General features: G+C 42.2%; 1 protein-coding gene across 1 annotated transcript in view; it reads right to left on the reverse strand.

Moving 5' to 3' along the window:
- The window catches only part of LOC139572899 (transmembrane protein 65-like), an 87,320-nt gene that overhangs the window by 47,327 nt on the left and 19,649 nt on the right, over window positions 1-20,344 (reverse strand). The window contains exons 3-4 of the mRNA XM_071395745.1: window positions 1,702-1,746; window positions 722-789 (exon numbers count right to left, since the gene is read on the reverse strand). Of these exons, the coding sequence (XP_071251846.1) occupies window positions 722-789; window positions 1,702-1,746 (113 nt within the window). The remainder of the gene's footprint in view (window positions 1-721; window positions 790-1,701; window positions 1,747-20,344) is intronic.

The following is a 20,344-nucleotide window of genomic DNA, read 5'->3' on the forward strand; positions in this document are numbered from 1 at the left end:
GATAGAGGGCTACAGCATATTACTGTAGAATATATCTAGCATTACTGTAATACTAGTATGGATAGAGATCTACCACATATTACTGTAGAACCTATCCAAATATTACTGTAATACTAGTATGGATAGAGGGCTACAGCATATTACTGTAGACTCTATCTAGTATTACTGTAATACTAGTATGGATAGAGGTCTACCACATATTACTGTAGAATCTATCCAAATATTACTGTAATACTAGTATGGATAGAGGGCTACAGCATATTACTGTATAATATATATATAATATTACTGTAATACTAGTATGGATAGAGATCTACCACATATTACTGTAGAATCTATCCAAATATTACTGTAATACTAGTATGGATAGAGGGCTACAGCATATTACTGTAGACTCTATCTAGTATTACTGTAATACTAGTATGGATAGAGGTCTACCACATATTACTGTAGAATCTATCCAAATATTACTGTAATACTAGTATGGATAGAGGGCTACAGCATATTACTGTATAATATATATATAATATTACTGTAATACTAGTATGGATAGAGGGCTACAGCATATTACTGCAGAATATATCTAATATTACTGTAATACTAGTATGGATAGAGATCTACCACATATTACTGTAGACTCTATCTAGTATTACTGTAATACTAGTATGGATAGAGGTCTACAGCATATTACTGTATAATTTGATAAAGTGGTGTAACTTACAGCTACAATCATGATGGCATTGTCCAGAAAACCAAATCCTACAAAAGGAATGGCGTTGTGTAGAAGAACTGCCAAAAGAAAGAACACACACAACATCCCATTTAACATCCCACACATGTACTGGAAACCTGAAGAAGTGATGAGACACAGTGAACCTGGATGAACATGTTGGCAGTTACAAACGGGGAGAAGAGTGAGTTCTACATAACTCAGCCCGCGGTAGTCCGTCCTACTTCTGGACAAATGTTCTCTGGTACGAGACCAAAATAGGGAGGTGTTGCAAAACACGTCTGATTCAACTAATCAAAAGCAAAGGAATCTGTCTTGAACCCGAATGAACTCATTCTAACCCCTATTGGCCATCAATGTGGAATTCTTTTCCACTCTAGTCATCAACCCGGCTATACTGCATGATAGTCATCAGTTCAGCCCTGGTAGAATATGTGGGCTGGGAATGTGTCTGTGAGCACAGTGACAGGGAGGAAACAAATCTGGGGGAAAAACATTTACAAGTGATGAGACACCACTGTTTCATATATGAATCCTCCTGCGTTCTCCACTGTTTCATATATGAATCCTCCAGCGTTCTCCACTGTTTCATATATGAATCCTCCAGCGTTCTCCACTGTTTCATATATGAATCCTCCAGCGTTCTCCACTGTTTCATATATGAATCCTCCAGCGTTCTCCACTGTTTCATATGCGTATCCTCCAGCGTTCTCCACTGTTTCATATATGAATCCTCCTGCGTTCTCCACTGTTTCATATATGAATCCTCCAGCGTTCTCCACTGTTTCATATATGAATCCTCCAGCGTTCTCCACTGTTTCATATATGAATCCTCCTGTGTTCTCCACTGTTTCATGTATGTATCTCTCTTTTCAAAGACATCTCTCTCTTTTCAAAGACATCGCTCTCTTTTCAAAGACATCTCACTCTTTTTAAAGACATCTCTCTCTTGGGTTTTCTTCCTCTCTTACCGTATCTCAGCTGAGCCGATGTGGGAGGGGCGATTACCATTTCCCCTGAAGAAGGAGGAAAAAGAAAACATGCATTACTGTGGAGAAGAAGTCAGTCCTGTCTGGAAGGACATGTCATTACTATGGAGGAGCAGAGAGACAGAGGAGCAGAGGGACAGAGAGACAGAGGAGCAGAGGGACAGGGAGACAGCGAGACAGAGAGACAGAGGAGCAGAGGGACAGCGAGACAGAGAGACAGAGGAGCAGAGGGACAGAGAGACAGAGGAGCAGAGGGACAGAGAGACAGAGGAGCAGAGGGACAGAGAGACAGAGGAGCAGAGGGACAGAGAGACAGCGAGACAGAGGAGCAGAGGGACAGCGACACAGAGAGACAGAGGAGCAGAGGTACAGAGAGACAGAGGAGCAGAGGGACAGAGAGACAGAGGAGCAGAGGGACAGAGAGACAGAGGAGCAGAGGGACAGAGAGACAGCGAGACAGAGAGACAGAGGAGCAGAGAGACAGAGGAGCAGAGAGACAGAGGGACAGAGAGACAGAGGGACAGAGGAGCAGAGAGACAGAGAGACAGAGGAGCAGAGAGACAGAGGAGCAGAGGGACAGAGGAGCAGAGAGACAGAGAGACAGAGGAGCAGAGAGACAGAGGAGCAGAGAGACAGAGGATCAGAGGATCAGAGGGACAGAGGATCAGAGGGACAGAGAGACAGAGAGACAGAGGGACAGAGGAGCAGAGGAGCAGAGAGACAGAGGAGCAGAGAGACAGAGGGACAGAGAGACAGAGGGACAGAGAGACAGAGGGACAGAGAGACAGAGGGACAGAGGAGCAGAGAGACAGAGGAGCAGAGAGACAGAGGAGCAGAGAGACAGAGGGACAGAGAGACAGAGGAGCAGAGAGACAGAGGGACAGAGGAGCAGAGAGACAGAGGGACAGAGAGACAGAGGGACAGAGAGACAGAGGGACAGAGGAGCAGAGAGACAGAGGAGCAGAGAGACAGAGGGACAGAGGAGCAGAGAGACAGAGGGACAGAGAGACAGAGGAGCAGAGAGACAGAGGGACAGAGAGACAGAGGGACAGAGGAGCAGAGAGACAGAGGGACAGAGAGACAGAGGGACAGAGGAGCAGAGAGACAGAGGAGCAGAGAGACAGAGGGACAGAGAGGGACAGAGGAGCAGAGAGATAGAGGGACAGATGTGTCCCAGGCCGACGGGACAGGGATAAGAGGGGGACTGTCGTTGTGTCCCAAATGGCAACATATCCCTATAAAGTGCACTATGTAGGGAGTAGGGTGCCATTTGAGCTGAGCCCACGTCTGCAAGCCTACAGATTAAGTATATCTGCCTTTCAAAATAGTGTCTGACACTATGAGCACAAATACTCAGCATTCAATTATCTCTATGCCCTTAGAGTCTGAGAGTAGGATCTTAATTTGATCACAGTGTTGCAGGATAACTTTCCTGAAATGCAGGACATTTACAATGTGTAGTGAATTTGAGGTTAAAAAAGGCTTCTAAAGTTTGTAATTTCCACTTTGAAATTTCAGACTTGACCCTTACGAAAAATGTATTTTGGACCCTTTTTGAAAAATGTATCAACCCTTACAAACATGTCAATTTGTTATAATCCACATAATAATAATTTCACTACACCCTCAATAACATCTGCTAAATATGTGTATGTGACCAATAAAATGTGATTTGATTATACAGTGATCCCTCGCCACTTCGCGGTTCACTTATCGCGGATTCGCTATTTCGCGGATTTTCATAATGCATTTTTTATTTTTTTTTGGTGCATTGTGCTCTGCATTCTGATTCGCTAAAAACTCACTCCCGCTTCTTGTATCAAAACATGCTACGAATTGTGCTATCATTTTGTCGTCTCGTGCAGTTATGTGTACGTACATAAAACAGCTTGGCAAATTTACATTAAGTTGGCCAGGAAGGAAGGAAGGACTAACGCTTGGTCGCTTAGCAACCATGGTGCGAATGGCCACTGAACTTAAGCGAGTAGCTGAGGAATGGGACCCTTTGATGAGCCGTTCATTACAGTTCTCCAACGTAATCGATGGTGGCATGTCGGTGTACAAGGATCTTTTTGCAAAGAAGAAAAAAGAGCGACAACAGCTGCCTATCACTATGCTCTTCTCCCGAACAAACACACCTGCACCGCGGGCTTCAGAAGAAGAGAACACTGCAGAGCGCAGTCAGGATGCAGCGGCCCAGTCTGAAGAGCAGTGAAACGGCCTACACGTGAGTCACTGTATTTGTATACATGTAATAGTTGCTAATTGTAAAAAAAAAAGAAGTTTTCTATTTCGCGGATTTCACTTATCGCGGGTCATTTTCGGAACGTAACCCCCGCGATAAACGAGGGATTACTGTAATTCACATTTCCTGTTTCCACAGTATTATTTTCCTGCTGTAGATAACTGGCTCAAATTAAGATCCTACATCTGTAATCTGTATCTCAAATTCATGTCTATGTAGTGTTTATTCATGTTTATGTAGGGTTTATTCATGTTTATGTAGGGTTTATTCATGTCTATGTAGGGTTTATTCATGTCTATGTAGTGTTTATTCATGTTTATGTAGGGTTTATTCATGTCTATGTAGGGTTTATTCATGTCTATGTAGGGCTTATTCATGTCTATGTAGTGTTTATTCATGTCTATGTAGTGTTTATTCATGTTTATGTAGGGTTTATTCATGTCTATGTAGGGTTTATTCATGTCTATGTAGGGCTTATTCATGTCTATGTAGTGTTTATTCATGTCTATGTAGGGTTTATTCATGTCTATGTAGTGTTTATTCATGTCTATGTAGGGCTTATTCATGTCTATGTAGTGTTTATTCATGTCTATGTAGGGCTTATTCATGTCTATGCCTCTAAGGCTATGTGTTAGTTTAGTGAAGGGTTTATTCATGTCTATGTAGGATTAATTCATGTCTATGTAGGATTTATTCATGTCTATGTAGGGTTTATTCATGTCTATGTAGGATTTATTCATGTGAGGCTATGTGTTATAGTGAAGGGTGTATTCATGTCTATGTAGGGTTTATTCATGTCTATGTAGGATTTATTCATGTCTATGTAGGATTTATTCATGTCTATGTAGGATTTATTCATGTCCATGTAGGGTTTATTCATGTCTATGTAGGATTAATTCATGTCTATGTAGGATTTATTCATGTCTATGCGTCTGAGGCTATGTGTTAGTTTAGTGAAGGGTGTATTCATGTCTATGTAGGGTGTATTAATGTCTATGTATGGTTTATTCATGTCTATGTAGGGTTTATTCATGTCTATGTAGGATTTATTCATGTCTATGTAGGATTTATTCATGTCTATGCGTCTGAGGCTGTGTTAGTTTAGTGAAGGGTGTATTCATGTCTATGTAGGGTGTATTAATGTCTATGTAGGGTGTATTAATGTCTATGTAGGGTTTATTCATGGTGTATTAACGTCTCAGAAATGTAAAACAGTAGTGAGTCTTTTCTATTTTATTCTCCACATATTTTCATTTCATTCAGGCAGTATGCTTTATGCACACACACACACACACACACACACACACACACACACACACACACACACACACACACACACACACACACACACACACACACACACACACACACACACACACACACACACACACACACACACACAACCGCCACACAGGGTGTAATAGCCTATGAAGTTTCTGGACTGACAAGGTTCACTCCTACTACGGTTTCCGACCCTGGAGGTGACCTCATGATGCTGACACAATGTTAACACAATGGAGACCTGTTCATTCAGCCTCAAGACCACAGTCATCAGAGGTACTGACTAACTTCCACCATGACGATACAACACAAGGCTCATATCCCTGAAGCATCGTGGTGACGGAGAACAAAATAAACACATTTTAATACCCGTTTTACTGCTTAAAGTGGCAATCTGGGATTCAAACAACAACACAGCAGATTACCATTACCTGAGGGATGGGTCTGTAGTGGATCTATAACCACATAAATATAGGCATCGTTTATGTGGTGGGGTCATGGGGTCAGTTACCTCGGTCTACGCTATTGTGCAAATCATGAGGTTGATAACTACATCAATATGCTTGCATAATGGAGGGGAGAGGAGGACATTGACAGTAGATACAAACCATGAGTGTATTATTCAGTGCACACTACGGTGGAGGCTGGAAAACATGGCAGGTTGACGTTTACTGGGAGGAATCTTGTCCTTATAAATGCCAGGCCTACATTTGATGAGAGATTCTCACACTGTGTTCACAACCCACGGGGTCTCCTAGGGCCTGTTAATGGGGCTGTGTTCACAACCCACTGGGTCTCCTAGGGCCTGTTAATGAGGCTGTGTTCACAACCCACTGGGTCTCCTAGGGCCTGTTAATGAGGCTGTGTTCACAACCCACTGGGTCTCCTAGGGCCTGTTAATGAGGCTGTGTTCACAACCCACTGGGTCTCCTAGGGCCTGTTAATGGGGCTGTGTTCACAACCCACTGGGTCTCCTAGGGCCTGTTAATGGGGCTGTGTTCACAACCCACTGGGTCTCCTAGGGCCTGTTAATGGGGCTGTGTTCACAACCCACTGGGTCTCCTAGGGCCTGTTAATGAGGCTGTGTTCACAACCCACTGGGTCTCCTAGGGCCTGTTAATGAGGCTGTGTTCACAACCCACTGGGTCTCCTAGGGCCTGTTAATGAGGCTGTGTTCACAACCCACTGGGTCTACTAGGACTGGTTAATGAGGCTGTGTTCACAACCCACTGGGTCTACTAGGACTGGTTAATGAGGCTGTGTTCACAACCCACTGGTTCTCCTAGGGCCTGTTAATGAGGCTGTGTTCACAACCCACTGGGTCTCCTAGGGCCTGTTAATGGGGCTGTGTTCACAACCCACTGGGTCTCCTAGGGCCTGTTAATGGGGCTGTGTTCACAACCCACTGGGTCTCCTAGGGCCTGTTAATGGGGCTGTGTTCACAACCCACTGGGTCTCCTAGGGCCTGTTAATGAGGCTGTGTTCACAACCCACTGGGTCTCCTAGGGCCTGTTAATGGGGCTGTGTTCACAACCCACTGGGTCTCCTAGGGCCTGTTAATGGGGCTGTGTTCACAACCCACTGGGTCTCCTAGGGCCTGTTAATGAGGCTGTGTTCACAACCCACTGGGTCTCCTAGGACCTGTTAATGGGGCTGTGTTCACAACCCACTGGGTCTACTAGGACCGGTTAATGAGGCTGTGGAACCAGGCAGAATAGCTGGGTCTACTAGGACCGGTTAATGAGGCTCTGGAACCAGGCAGAATAGCTGGGTCTACTAGGACCGGGTTAATGAGGCTGTGGAACCAGGCAAAACAGCTGGGTCTACTAGGACCGGGTTAATGAGGCTGTGGAACCAGGCAGAATAGCTGGGTCTACTAGGACCGGTTAATGAGGCTGTAGAACCAGGCAGAATAGCTGGGTCTACTAGGACCGGTTAATGAGGCTGTGGAACCAGGCAGAATAGCTGGGTCTACTAGGACCGGTTAATGAGGCTGTGGAACCAGGCAGAATAGCTGGGTCTACTAGGACCGGTTGATGAGGTTGTGGAACCAGGCAGAATAGTGCTAGTACCTCAGGTTTTGATCCTCAGCTAAGTAATGATTACCTCACTGTAACACCCCCTCAAAGCTAGATCCCATCCCAAATGGCACCCTATTCCCTATAACGTGTGCTACTTTTGACCAGGGCCCGTTGGGTTAGTCGGTGGGTAGGCGGCTAACTAGTTGCTGCTTGTGCCCACGTGGATAAGACTTGGACATTTAGAAGCCATCTCTATTTAAACAGTGAGTGGTGAGTTGGGCCGTAGCCTGAATGATGGCTGCACAGCGTTGATAGCGACCTCATATCGGGGAACTGCTACAACTTGTCTTCAATTAGACATTAAATCATTTTCACTTCTGTATTGTAATCCGAAACAAACGTTTTGTTTGTCACATGCAACTAATGAATCCATGGCTACCAATCAACAGTTGGCCAGATGGCATTTAAAAGCATAAACTCAATGTTCTCATTTTAAATGATCCTGTGATATTCTCCACCACATTCCTCACTCTCTGCTCTGGCCTTCGTTAGAAATAACAGTTTCACTTCTCAGTAATACTTGACTTAGTGTGTGTCCCAAATACCACCCTAGTCCCTATGTAGTGCACTACGTTTGACCAGGGCCAATAGCACTCTGGTAAAAAGTAGTGTACTACAAAGGGAATAGGGTGCCAGTGGTGCTATAGCTCCTATCACAGATCTCAGCTTTAAAGAGGATAAAAACACCCAGTACTCTCCGATCCAGACAGGCAAGACAGATGGGTATTCTGCCCTACCAAGCAGAAAACACCCAGTACTCTGTGATCCAGACAGGCAAGACAGATGGGTATTCTGCCCTAACAAGCAGAAAACACCCAGTACTCTCCGATCCAGACAGGCAAGACAGATGGGTATTCTGCCCTACCAAGCAGAAAACACCCAGTACTCTCCGATCCAGACAGGCAAGACAGATGGGTATTCTGCCCTACCAAGCAAAAAAACACCCAGTACTCTGTGATCCAGACAGGCAAGACAGATGGGTATTCTGCCCTACCAAGCAGAAAAACACCCAGTACTCTGTGATCCAGACAGGCAAGACAGATGGGTATTCTGCCCTACCAAGCAAAAAAACACCCAGTACTCTGTGATCCAGACAGGCAAGACAGATGGGTATTCTGCCCCACCAAGCAGAAAACACCCAGTACTCTGTGATCCAGACAGGCAAGACAGATGGGTATTCTGCCCCACCAAGCAGAAAACACCCAGTACTCTGTGATCCAGACAGGCAAGACAGATGGGTATTCTGCCCCACCAAGCAGAAAACACCCAGTACTCTGTGATCCAGACAGGCAAGACAGATGGGTATTCTGCCCTACCAAGCAGAAAACACCCAGTACTCTGTGATCCAGACAGGCAAGACAGATGGGTATTCTGCCCCACCAAGCAGAAAGCACCCAGTACTCTGTGATCCAGACAGGCAAGACAGATGGGTATTCTGCCCTACCAAGCAGAAAGCACCCAGTACTCTGTGATCCAGACAGGCAAGACAGATGGGTATTCTGCCCTACCAAGCAGAAAACACCCAGTACTCTGTGATCCAGACAGGCAAGACAGATGGGTATTCTGCCCTACCAGGCAAAAAACACCCAGTACTCTCCGATCCAGACAGACAAGACAGATGGGTATTCTGCCCTACCAAGCAGAAAACACCCAGTACTCTCCGATCCAGACAGGCAAGACAGATGGGTATTCTGCCCTAACAAGCAAAAAAAGCAGTAACTGCTCATTTGGTTGAAAAAGAGTTAATGTAATATTTTTCTACATTAAATACATGCTTAATCATGTGGACAAGTATCCTGCCTCTATTGTATTGTGTTCAGGAGAAAATGTGGGTCATGTTAGCAGTAACTGCATACTGTGAAACCAAGGTAAATAAAAGCAATTTTTTTCTCATTTCCACACGATGAGCAATGACTGCCTTTTTGTTTGGACAGTATTGTCTGTTTCCTTTAGATTAAAACAACAAATGACCTACAAGGAATAAGTGCTCTATTTCAATCCGTATCGCGGAAGTTCAGCGACAACGTGATTGAAATTTAAAGGCAATGTTCCTACATGTTAGAGGACACTGTATTCACAGTAAACGCTTCACATTTCGGCTCAAATCTGGAAATAACCTTTACATTTCTCTGGCGCGATCTGTAGCCTTAATTCTTGAATACGCAGCAGAGCAACCTCTCTCAGAGCTCATTTATATCAGGCTACACACTGGACAGAAAACAAAGCCAAAATGGCCCCCAAAATCCTTACATACTAGTGCACTGTTTAACAGAATAGAGGGCCATTGTAGATGCAGCCAATGTTACAGAGACACTAGTTTAGAGAGACTAAAGTTCATAAAGTTCACCATGCAAAGAAATAAGCCTTTATGATGTCATTATTCCGTGTAGCTCCCTAGTATAATAAATGGCCTTTATGATGTCATTATTCCGTGTAGCTCCTAGTATAATAAATGGCCTTTATGATGTCATTATTCCGTGTAGCTCCTAGTATAATAAATGGCCTTTATGATTTCATTATTCCGTGTAGCTCCTAGTATAATAAATGGCCTTTATAATGTCATTATGTAGCTCCTAGTATAATTGCCTTTATGATTTAATTGGAAACATCATTGTAACCTCCTGAACGTCCTGTAAACCGGCCACTGTTTTGGCAGCAGAATGCAAAGAACAACAGAAGCCAAAACCACATCAGGAAGATTATATTTATACAAGAGTCAGATAGTCAAATAGGCAGGCTGAAGATAGTGAAATAGGCCGACTGAAGATAGTCAAATAGGCAGGCTGGAGATAGTCAAATAGGCAGGCTGGAGATAGTCAAATAGGCAGGCTGGAGATAGTCAAATAGGCAGGCTGGAGATAGTCAAATAGGCAGGCTGGAGATAGTCAAATAGGCAGGCTGGAGATAGTCAAATAGGCAGGCTGGAGATAGTCAAATAGGCAGGCTGAAGATAGTGAAATAGGCCGACTGAAGATAGTGAAATAGGCCGACTGAAGATAGTCAAATAGCCTAGTAATGCATGATACATCTTGATGTTTGAACATTGTCATCCTCTATACTTTACCTTTACCAGAGTCTTATATTATCTAACATATGTCATTGTTTTAATATGGTCATACCATAGATCCTTTAACTATTTGACTTGTAGGTAACCCAAAAACAATATTACAAAACGATTTGATAAAAAAATACTGAATTTAGCCTTTACTACTATAGCCCATAGAAACATATTGAATAACATATTCATAACTGGAAAAACAGTCCCAAAACAAGAAGGAATAAGTGTCTGTCCCGTATCCAGGAGACATAAGAAAGCTCGGGAAATATTTACGTTTTTTTGGATACATATTTAACCCCTTATTTTTGTTGGCACAAAACTACCTCCACACATCCATTCATTTAACAGCCCTTTCCTGCAGTCACATGACCTAGTGGCCTCATGGGTGGAATGTTATTCAGATTATTCATCATTTCATCATGAATAAACATTATTTCAAAAAAGCAGGCGGAAATCCAGTGTTTCTATGTCAAACAGTTCTGTGATATTTCAGTCTTCTGTGATGTATATAAAGTGTAATATTGAGAGGCATCCTAATAATGTAATACATTTCAACTCTGTATCTGACACGGTACAGGTGTCTTCTTATTTTAAGCCCATAACCATGTGTGTGAGGTGTATACTTTTGTTTCAAAGTAGATTTGTTTAAGACTATCAAGAAACACGGGTGCATCAATAGACTCTTAAGGATTAAAGGCGCTACACACAGTATTTCTCCCCCATGTGGAAGCTAGGTGAATTACAAGAATACTAGGCTGCATTCAAAACAAATCCCCCCCCCCTGCATTCCATTTATCATTTTAGATTTTTTGTATGTTTTTTTCAAACAATACGAAACATCCACATACAAAAGACAACATACAGACACAAACATCAACATCACCCTGCCCAGACCCACTTGTTCTCACCTCTATCTCAGAGACACAAACATCAACATCACCCTGCCCAGACCCACCTGTTCTCACCCTTATCTCAGAGACACAAACATCAACATCACCCTGCCCAGACCCACTTGTTCTCACCCTTATCTCAGAGACACAAACATCAACATCACCCTGCCCAGACCCACTTGTTCTCACCCTTATCTCAGAGACACACACATCAACATCACCCTGCCCAGACCCACTTGTTCTCACCCTTATCTCAGAGACACACACATCAACATCACCCTTCCCAGACCCACCTGTTCTCACCCTTATCTCAGAGACACAAACATCAACATCACCCTGCCCAGACCCACTTGTTCTCACCCTTATCTCAGAGACACAAACATCAACATCACCCTGCCCAGACCCACTTGTTCTCACCTCTATCTCAGAGACACAAACATCAACATCACCCTGCCCAGACCCACCTGTTCTCAACCCTATCTCAGAGACACACACATCAACATCACCCTGCCCAGACCCACCTGTTCTCACCCCTATCTCAGAGACACACACATCAACATCACCCTGCCCAGACCTACCTGTTCTCACCCCCTATCTCAGAGACACACACATCAACATCACCCTGCCCAGACCTACCTGTTCTCACCCCCTATCTCAGAGACACAAACATCAACATCACCCTGCCCAGACCCACCTGTTCTCAACCCTATCTCAGAGACACAAACATCAACATCACCCTGCCCAGACCCACCTGTTCTCAACCCTATCTCAGAGACACAAACATCAACATCACCCTGCCCAGACCCACCTGTTCTCACCCCTATCTCAGAGACACACACATCAACATCACCCTGCACAGACCCACCTGTTCTCACCCTTATCTCAGAGACACAAACATCAACATCACCCTGCCCAGACCCACCTGTTCTCACCCTTATCTCAGAGACACACACATCAACATCACCCTGCCCAGACCCACTTGTTCTCACCCCTATCTCAGAGACATCAACATCACCCTGCCCAGACCCACCTGTTCTCACCCTTATCTCAGAGACACAAACATCAACATCACCCTGCCCAGACCCACCTGTTCTCACCCCTATCTCAGAGACACACACATCAACATCACCCTGCCCAGACCCACCTGTTCTCACCCTTATCTCAGAGACACAAACATCAACATCACCCTTCCCAGACCTACCTGTTCTCACCCTTATCTCAGAGACACAAACATCAACATCACCCTGCCCAGACCCACCTGTTCTCACCCTTATCTCAGAGACACAAACATCAACATCACCCTGCCCAGACCTACCTGTTCTCACCCCTATCTCAGAGACACAAACATCAACATCACCCTGCCCAGACCCACCTGTTCTCACCCTTATCTCAGAGACACAAACATCAACATCACCCTGCCCAGACCCACCTGTTCTCACCCTTATCTCAGAGACACAAACATCAACATCACCCTTCCCAGACCTACCTGTTCTCACCCTTATCTCAGAGACACAAACATCAACATCACCCTGCCCAGACCCACCTGTTCTCACCCTTATCTCAGAGACACAAACATCAACATCACCCTGCCCAGACCCACCTGTTCTCACCCTTATCTCAGAGACACAAACATCAACATCACCCTTCCCAGACCTACCTGTTCTCACCCTTATCTCAGAGACACAAACATCAACATCACCCTGCCCAGACCCACCTGTTCTCACCCTTATCTCAGAGACACAAACATCAACATCACCCTGCCCAGACCTACTTGTTCTCACCCCTATCTCAGAGACACACACATCAACATCACCCTGCCCAGACCCACCTGATCTCACCCCTATCTCAGAGACACAAACATCAACATCACCCTGCCCAGACCCACCTGATCTCAACCTTATCTCAGAGACACAAACATCAACATCACCCTTCCCAGACCTACCTGTTCTCACCCTTATCTCAGAGACACAAACATCAACATCACCCTGCCCAGACCCACCTGTTCTCACCCTTATCTCAGAGACACAAACATCAACATCACCCTGCCCAGACCCACCTGTTCTCACCCCTATCTCAGAGACACAAACATCAACATCACCCTGCCCAGACCCACCTGTTCTCACCCCTATCTCAGAGACACAAACATCAACATCACCCTGCCCAGACCCACCTGATCTCAACCTTATCTCAGGGACACAAACATCAACATCACCCTTCCCAGACCCACCTGTTCTCACCCATATCTCCAGTACCTGCACTACTTTCCGCCACATTTCCTCAAATTGCATCATTTTGTTCCCCTCCGTCGCCCCCACGCTCTTTCACCATTTAGATACTGAAGCATATTATTTTTTTCATTGTCTTAAAGATGGAAGATTAGTTGGTTTCCAATTTTTAAGTATCCATTTTTTCAAGATAATTGATGAGAATAATATCGTCCAACCGATCGGGTATCTAACTGCACCCCAATATGTTACGTCTTGAAATATGCAGACAGACGGATTCAATTAAGTGAAAAATGATTTCTTAGTTGTTAATTTTCTCGAAATCTAAAGGCACAACCTAGATTTGAGCCAATGTCTTAAGTAGTCGAACATGTTCTTACTACAACCAGTGACAAACGGACACGTTTGAATTGGTCAAAAACGACTTTATATCAAAGGAGTGCATTCGATTTGACGGCCTGCACCATGTGCAGTTCAGCGCTAGACGACCGTTAGACCAGATGACGTGTTGCTGTGCACGAGCTTAGCTAGCTAACGTCGCCATGACATCGCCTAGAAGCGTGATCGGGGATTTCTATTGGACAAGCAGTTTCTGCTTATCTTCATACTGTACTGTCTTTGGTAACATGGTGGAGACTCGCGCTTCAGTTTTAACTTTCGGTTTCGTCCACCCGTTTTAAACATCTGTAAAAACTATATTGTTTGTTATTGAAACTATATTTCCCAGTGATTTAGATGGTACAATGATTCCCTACACTACTCAGCTGGTGTTTTCTCACAAACTGAAAGTGAGTGAACTGTGTAGAATTTTAGCAACCAGGAAATGACAACGTTGATTGTTTGCCCCGGTTTCCACTAGATAAAATAAAGTCAAAACATTTCTCCCATTTTGACAACAGAAGCCGGGCCTGGCGGGAGAAATCAATATCCCAGCCAATCACAACACTGGCGGGGTAAGTGATATTGTGAAACATCATTCCACTATTAATGCAGATACATTATGGATGCATGGCGGAGTGCCTGGACACAGCCCTTAGCCGTGGTATATTGGCCATATACCACAAACCCCAGAGGTGCCTTATTGCTATTATAAACTGGTTACCAACGTAATTAGAGCAGTAAAAATACATGTTTTGTCATACCCGTGGTATACGTTCTGATATACCACGGCTGTCAACCAATCAGCATTCAGGGCTGGAACCACCCAGTTTATACCATGCATTAAATGCACATAGAGTAGTCAACAACATGAAAGGACAGAAACAAGGGTTTAGACAAATAAATAGTGTGTTGGAGGTGCAGGGAGACAACTGGCCACATACATACAACCTCTGACACATTTACTAGATCCTATTTCCACATGATGTATCACATCACATGTAAGGAAACACTACACGGGAGTATTGATTAAAAGGGTAAAGACACTCATTAGAATGAAAATAGCACTCAAGTTTTTTAGGATGCAGAAACTAGGAAGTGGCAGCATCTTGTACGAATGACTGTCAAGTGTCAGTGTGCAGCGGTTAGGACGGAGTCAGGCGCAGGACACAGAACTGAGTAAAAGACGTACTTTACTCGAAAAGAAACAACAACATTTCCACGCAGGGAAAACACACCAGCTCACAGTAGTCTTGAACACTAAACAAAGAACAAACACTCTGTAACGGCAGCCTTCCTCCTCTTCGTCTGAAGAGGAGGTGTAGCAGGGATCGGACCAAGACGCAGCGTATTCCGTGTTCAACATGATTTTAATAAACAAGACGAAACTGTGAACACTTACAAAATAACAAATGTGGCTTACCGATACAGCCCTATCTGGTGCAGAGAAAACACAGAGACAGGAAACAACCACCCACAAAATCCCAACACAAAACAAGCCACCTATATATGATTCCCAATCAGAGACAACACAAAACATCTGCCTCTGATTGAGAACCATATTAGGCCAAACATAGAAACAGACAAACTAGACACACAACATAGAATGACCACCCAGCTCACGTCCTGACCAACACTAAAACAAGCAAAACACACAAGAACTATGGTCAGAACGTGACACACGCACAAAACCATGTGGGAACTAGAGGGTTAAATAGGGAATAAATTATAACGTAATGGGAACCAGGTGTGTACAATCAAGACAAAACAAATGGAAAAAGAAACGTAGATCGGTGGCAGTTAGAAAGCCGGTGACGTCGACCGCCGAACGCCGCCCGAACAAGGAGAGGCACCAACTTCGGCGGAAGTCGTGACAATAACGTGCTGCTGTAAAAGCACTCATCTGATTACCAGCTACTTAAAGAAGTCTTTGTGGGAGAAGCACATAATGATGGATATGGATAATTGGCCCGGGTCCAAATCCATATCCCTTTTAATACCACACGTGTTTGTTTTAGGTTGAATCTGTCGTTCTGCCCCTGAACAAGGCAGGTAACCCACTGTTCCCCGGGCGCCGGAGACGTGGATGTTGATTAAGGCAGCCCCCCCCCTCTGATTCAGAGGGTTAAATGCGGAAGACACATTTCAGTTGAAGGCATTCAGTTGTACAACTGACTAGGTATCCCCCCCTTTCCCTTGTATTCCTTCTGGCTTATCAACACTCTATAACCAGCTGTCTGGTATCCTTCTGGCTTATCAACACTCTATAACCAGCTGTCTGGTATCCTTCTGGCTTATCAACACTCTATAACCAGCTGTCTGGTATCCTTCTGGCTTATCAAAACTCTATAACCAGCTGTCTGGTATCCTTCTGGCTTATCAACACTCTATAACCAGCTGTCTGGTATCCTTCTGGCTTATCAACACTCTATAACCAGCTGTCTGGTATCCTTCTGGCTTATCAACACTCTATAACCAGCTGTCTGGTATCCTTCTGGCTTATCAACACTCTATAACCAGCTGTCTGGTATCCTTCTGGCTTATCAACACTCTATAACCAGCTGTCTAGTATCCTTCTGGCTTATCAACACTCTATAACCAGCTGTCTGGTATCCTTCTGGCTTATCAACACTCTATAACCAGCTGTCTGGTATCCTTCTGGCTTATCAACACTCTATAACCAGCTGTCTGGTATCCTTCTGGCTTATCAACACTCTATAACCAGCTGTCTGGTATCCTTCTGGCTTATCAACACTCTATAACCAGCTGTCTGGTATCCTTCTGGCTTATCAACACTCTATAACCAGCTGTCTGGTATCCTTCTGGCTTATCAACACTCTATAACCAGCTGTCTGGTATCCTTCTGGCTTATCAACACTCTATAACCAGCTGTTTGTTATAGCTAAGTGAAGAGCAACATCTTGCACCAAGAGAAAGTATGTTTATTGTGGTTTTGTGGACTTTATTTTGGTTTAACACTGTAAACATGACTTGTTTATTGTGGTTTAACACTGTAAACATGACTTGTTTATTGTGGTTTAACACTGTAAACATGACTTGCTTATTTTGGTTTATAACACTGTAAACATGACTTGTTAATTTTGGTTTAACACTGTAAACATGACTTGTTTATTGTGGTTTAACACTGTAAACATGACTTGTTTATTTTTGGTTTAACACTGTAAACATGACTTGTTTATGTTGGTTTAACACTGTAAACATGACTTGTTTATTTTGGTTTAACACTGTAAACATGACTTGTTTATTGTGGTTTAACACTGTAAACATGACTTGTTTATTTTGGTTTAACACTGTAAACATGACTTGTTTATTTTGGTTTAACACTGTAAACATGACTTGTTTATTGTGGTTTAACACTGTAAACATGACTTGTTTATTGTGGTTTAACACTGTAAACATGACTTGTTTATTGTGGTTTAACACTGTAAACATGACTTGTTTATTGTGGTTTAGCACTGTAAACATGACTTTTTATTGTGGTTTAACACTGTAAACATGACTTGTTTATTGTGGTTTAACACTGTAAACATGACTTGTTTATTGTGGTTTAACACTGTAAACATGACTTGTTTATTGTGGTTTAACACTGTAAACATGACTTGTTTATTGTGGTTTAACACTGTAAACATGACTTGTTTATTGTGGTTTAGCACTGTAAACATGACTTGTTTATTGTGGTTTAGCACTGTAAACATGACTTGTTTATTTTGGTTTAACACTGTAAACATGACTTGTTTATGTTGGTTTAACACTGTAAACATGACTTGTTTATTGTGGTTTAACACTGTAAACATGACTTGTTTATTGTGGTTTAACACTGTAAACATGACTTGTTTATTGTGGTTTAACACTGTAAACATGACTTGTTTATTGTGGTTTAACACTGTAAACATAACTTGTTTATTGTGGTTTAGCACTGTAAACATGACTTTTTATTGTGGTTTAACACTGTAAACATGACTTGTTTATTGTGGTTTAACACTGTAAACATGACTTGTTTATTGTGGTTTAACACTGTAAACATGACTTGTTTATTGTGGTTTAACACTGTAAACATGACTTGTTTATTGTGGTTTAGCACTGTAAACATGACTTGTTTATTGTGGTTTAGCACTGTAAACATGACTTGTTTATTTTTGTTTAACACTGTAAACATGACTTGTTTATGTTGGTTTAACACTGTAAACATGACTTGTTTATTGTGGTTTAACACTGTAAACATGACTTGTTTATTGTGGTTTAGCACTGTAAACATGACTTGTGTATTTTGGTTTAACACTGTAAACATGACTTGTGTATTTTGGTTTAACACTGTAAAAATGACTTGTTTATTTTGGTTTAACACTGTAAAAATGACTTGTTTATTGTGGTTTAACACTGTAAACATGACTTGTTTATTGTGGTTTAACACTGTAAACATGACTTGTTTATTGTGGTTTAACACTGTAAACATGACTTGTTTATTGTGGTTTAGCACTGTAAACATGACTTGTTTATGTTGGTTTAACACTGTAAACATGACTTGTTTATTGTGGTTTAACACTGTAAATATGACTTGTTTATTGTGGTTTAGCACTGTAAACATGACTTGTGTATTTTGGTTTAACACTGTAAAAATGACTTGTTTATTTTGGTTTAACACTGTAAAAATGACTTGTTTATTGTGGTTTAACACTGTAAACATGACTTGTTTATTGTGGTTTAACACTGTAAACATGACTTGTTTATTGTGGTTTAACACTGTAAACATGACTTTTTATTGTGGTTTAGCACTGTAAACATGACTTGTGTATTTTGGTTTAACACTGTAAAAATGACTTGTTTATTTTGGTTTAACACTGTAAAAATGACTTGTTTATTGTGGTTTAACACTGTAAACATGACTTGTTTATTGTGGTTTAACACTGTAAACATGACTTGTTTATTGTGGTTTAACACTGTAAACATGACTTTTTATTGTGGTTTAGCACTGTAAACATGACTTGTTGATTTTGGTTTAACACTGTAAACATGACTTGTTTATTGTGGTTTAACACTGTAAACATGACTTGTTTATTGTGGTTTAGCACTGTAAACATGACTTGTTGATTTTGGTTTAACACTGTAAACATGACTTGTTTATTGTGGTTTAACACTGTAAACATGACTTGTTTATTGTGGTTTAGCACTGTAAACATGACTTGTTTATTGTGGTTTAACACTGTAAACATGACTTGTTTATGTTGATTTAACACTGTAAACATGACTTGTTTATTGTGGTTTAACACTGTAAACATGACTTATTTATTGTGGTTTAGCACTGTAAACATGACTTGTGTATTTTGGTTTAACACTGTAAACATGACTTGTGTATTTTGGTTTAACACTGTAAAAATGACTTGTTTATTTTGGTTTAACACTGTAAAAATGACTTGTTTATTGTGGTTTAACACTGTAAACATGACTTGTTTATTGTGGTTTAACACTGTAAACATGACTTTTTATTGTGGTTTAGCACTGTAAACATGACTTGTTGATTTTGGTTTAACACTGTAAACATGACTTGTTTATTGTGGTTTAACACTGTAAACATGACTTGTTTATTGTGGTTTAGCACTGTAAACATGACTTGTTGATTGTGGTTTAACACTGTAAACATGACTTGTTTATTTTGGTTTAACTCTGTAAACATGACTTGTTTATTGTGGTTTAGCACTGTAAACATGACTTGTTTATTGTGGTTTAGCACTATAAACATACTTCCTGGTTGGATATACTGTATGAATCATAAGTTACATTCCTGAAGTGAAAGAAGTCTCCTGTACAGCTTGTGAACGATAGTGAAACAGTATTACACTCCAAATTCACAGCACTGTGTATTTCCACAGCAGCTTACCCTCAATACCCACAATTACTTTCACATACTAGCATACCATATAGAATGCATACCAATAGCCTACATTGCCTTCAAGGTAGTGATGAGCTAGTGTGCTAGTGTGGATAGTGAGCTAGTGTGCATATTAGAACTGGCTGTGTCTCAAACGGCACCCTAAGTCCCCATTTTGCACAATTTTGTCACGTTCCTGACCTGTTTTCTGTTAGTTTTTGTATGTGTTAGTTGGTCAGGACGTGAGTGTGGGTGGGCAGTCTATGTTTTCTGTTTCTATGTTGGTTAATGGGTACCTAATATGGTTCTCAATTAGAGGCAGGTGGTTTTCATCTCCTCTGATTGAGAATCATATTAAGGTAGGTGTTTTCACATGGTTTGTTGTGGGTGGTTGTCTCCTGTGTCTGTGTCGATGTTGCACCATACGGGACTGTATCGTTCGTTCGTTCGTTTTGTTTGTAGTCAGTACTTGTTCGTTCGTTCTTCGTTACATGTAAGTTCTTACGTCCAGGTCTGTCTACGTCGTTTGTTGTTTTGTAATTATTCAAGTGTTCGTCGTATTTTCTGTTTTGTTTAATAA

The sequence above is a fragment of the Salvelinus alpinus genome, chromosome 4 (genome assembly GCF_045679555.1).
Source record: "Salvelinus alpinus chromosome 4, SLU_Salpinus.1, whole genome shotgun sequence".
NCBI lineage: Eukaryota > Metazoa > Chordata > Actinopteri > Salmoniformes > Salmonidae > Salvelinus > Salvelinus alpinus.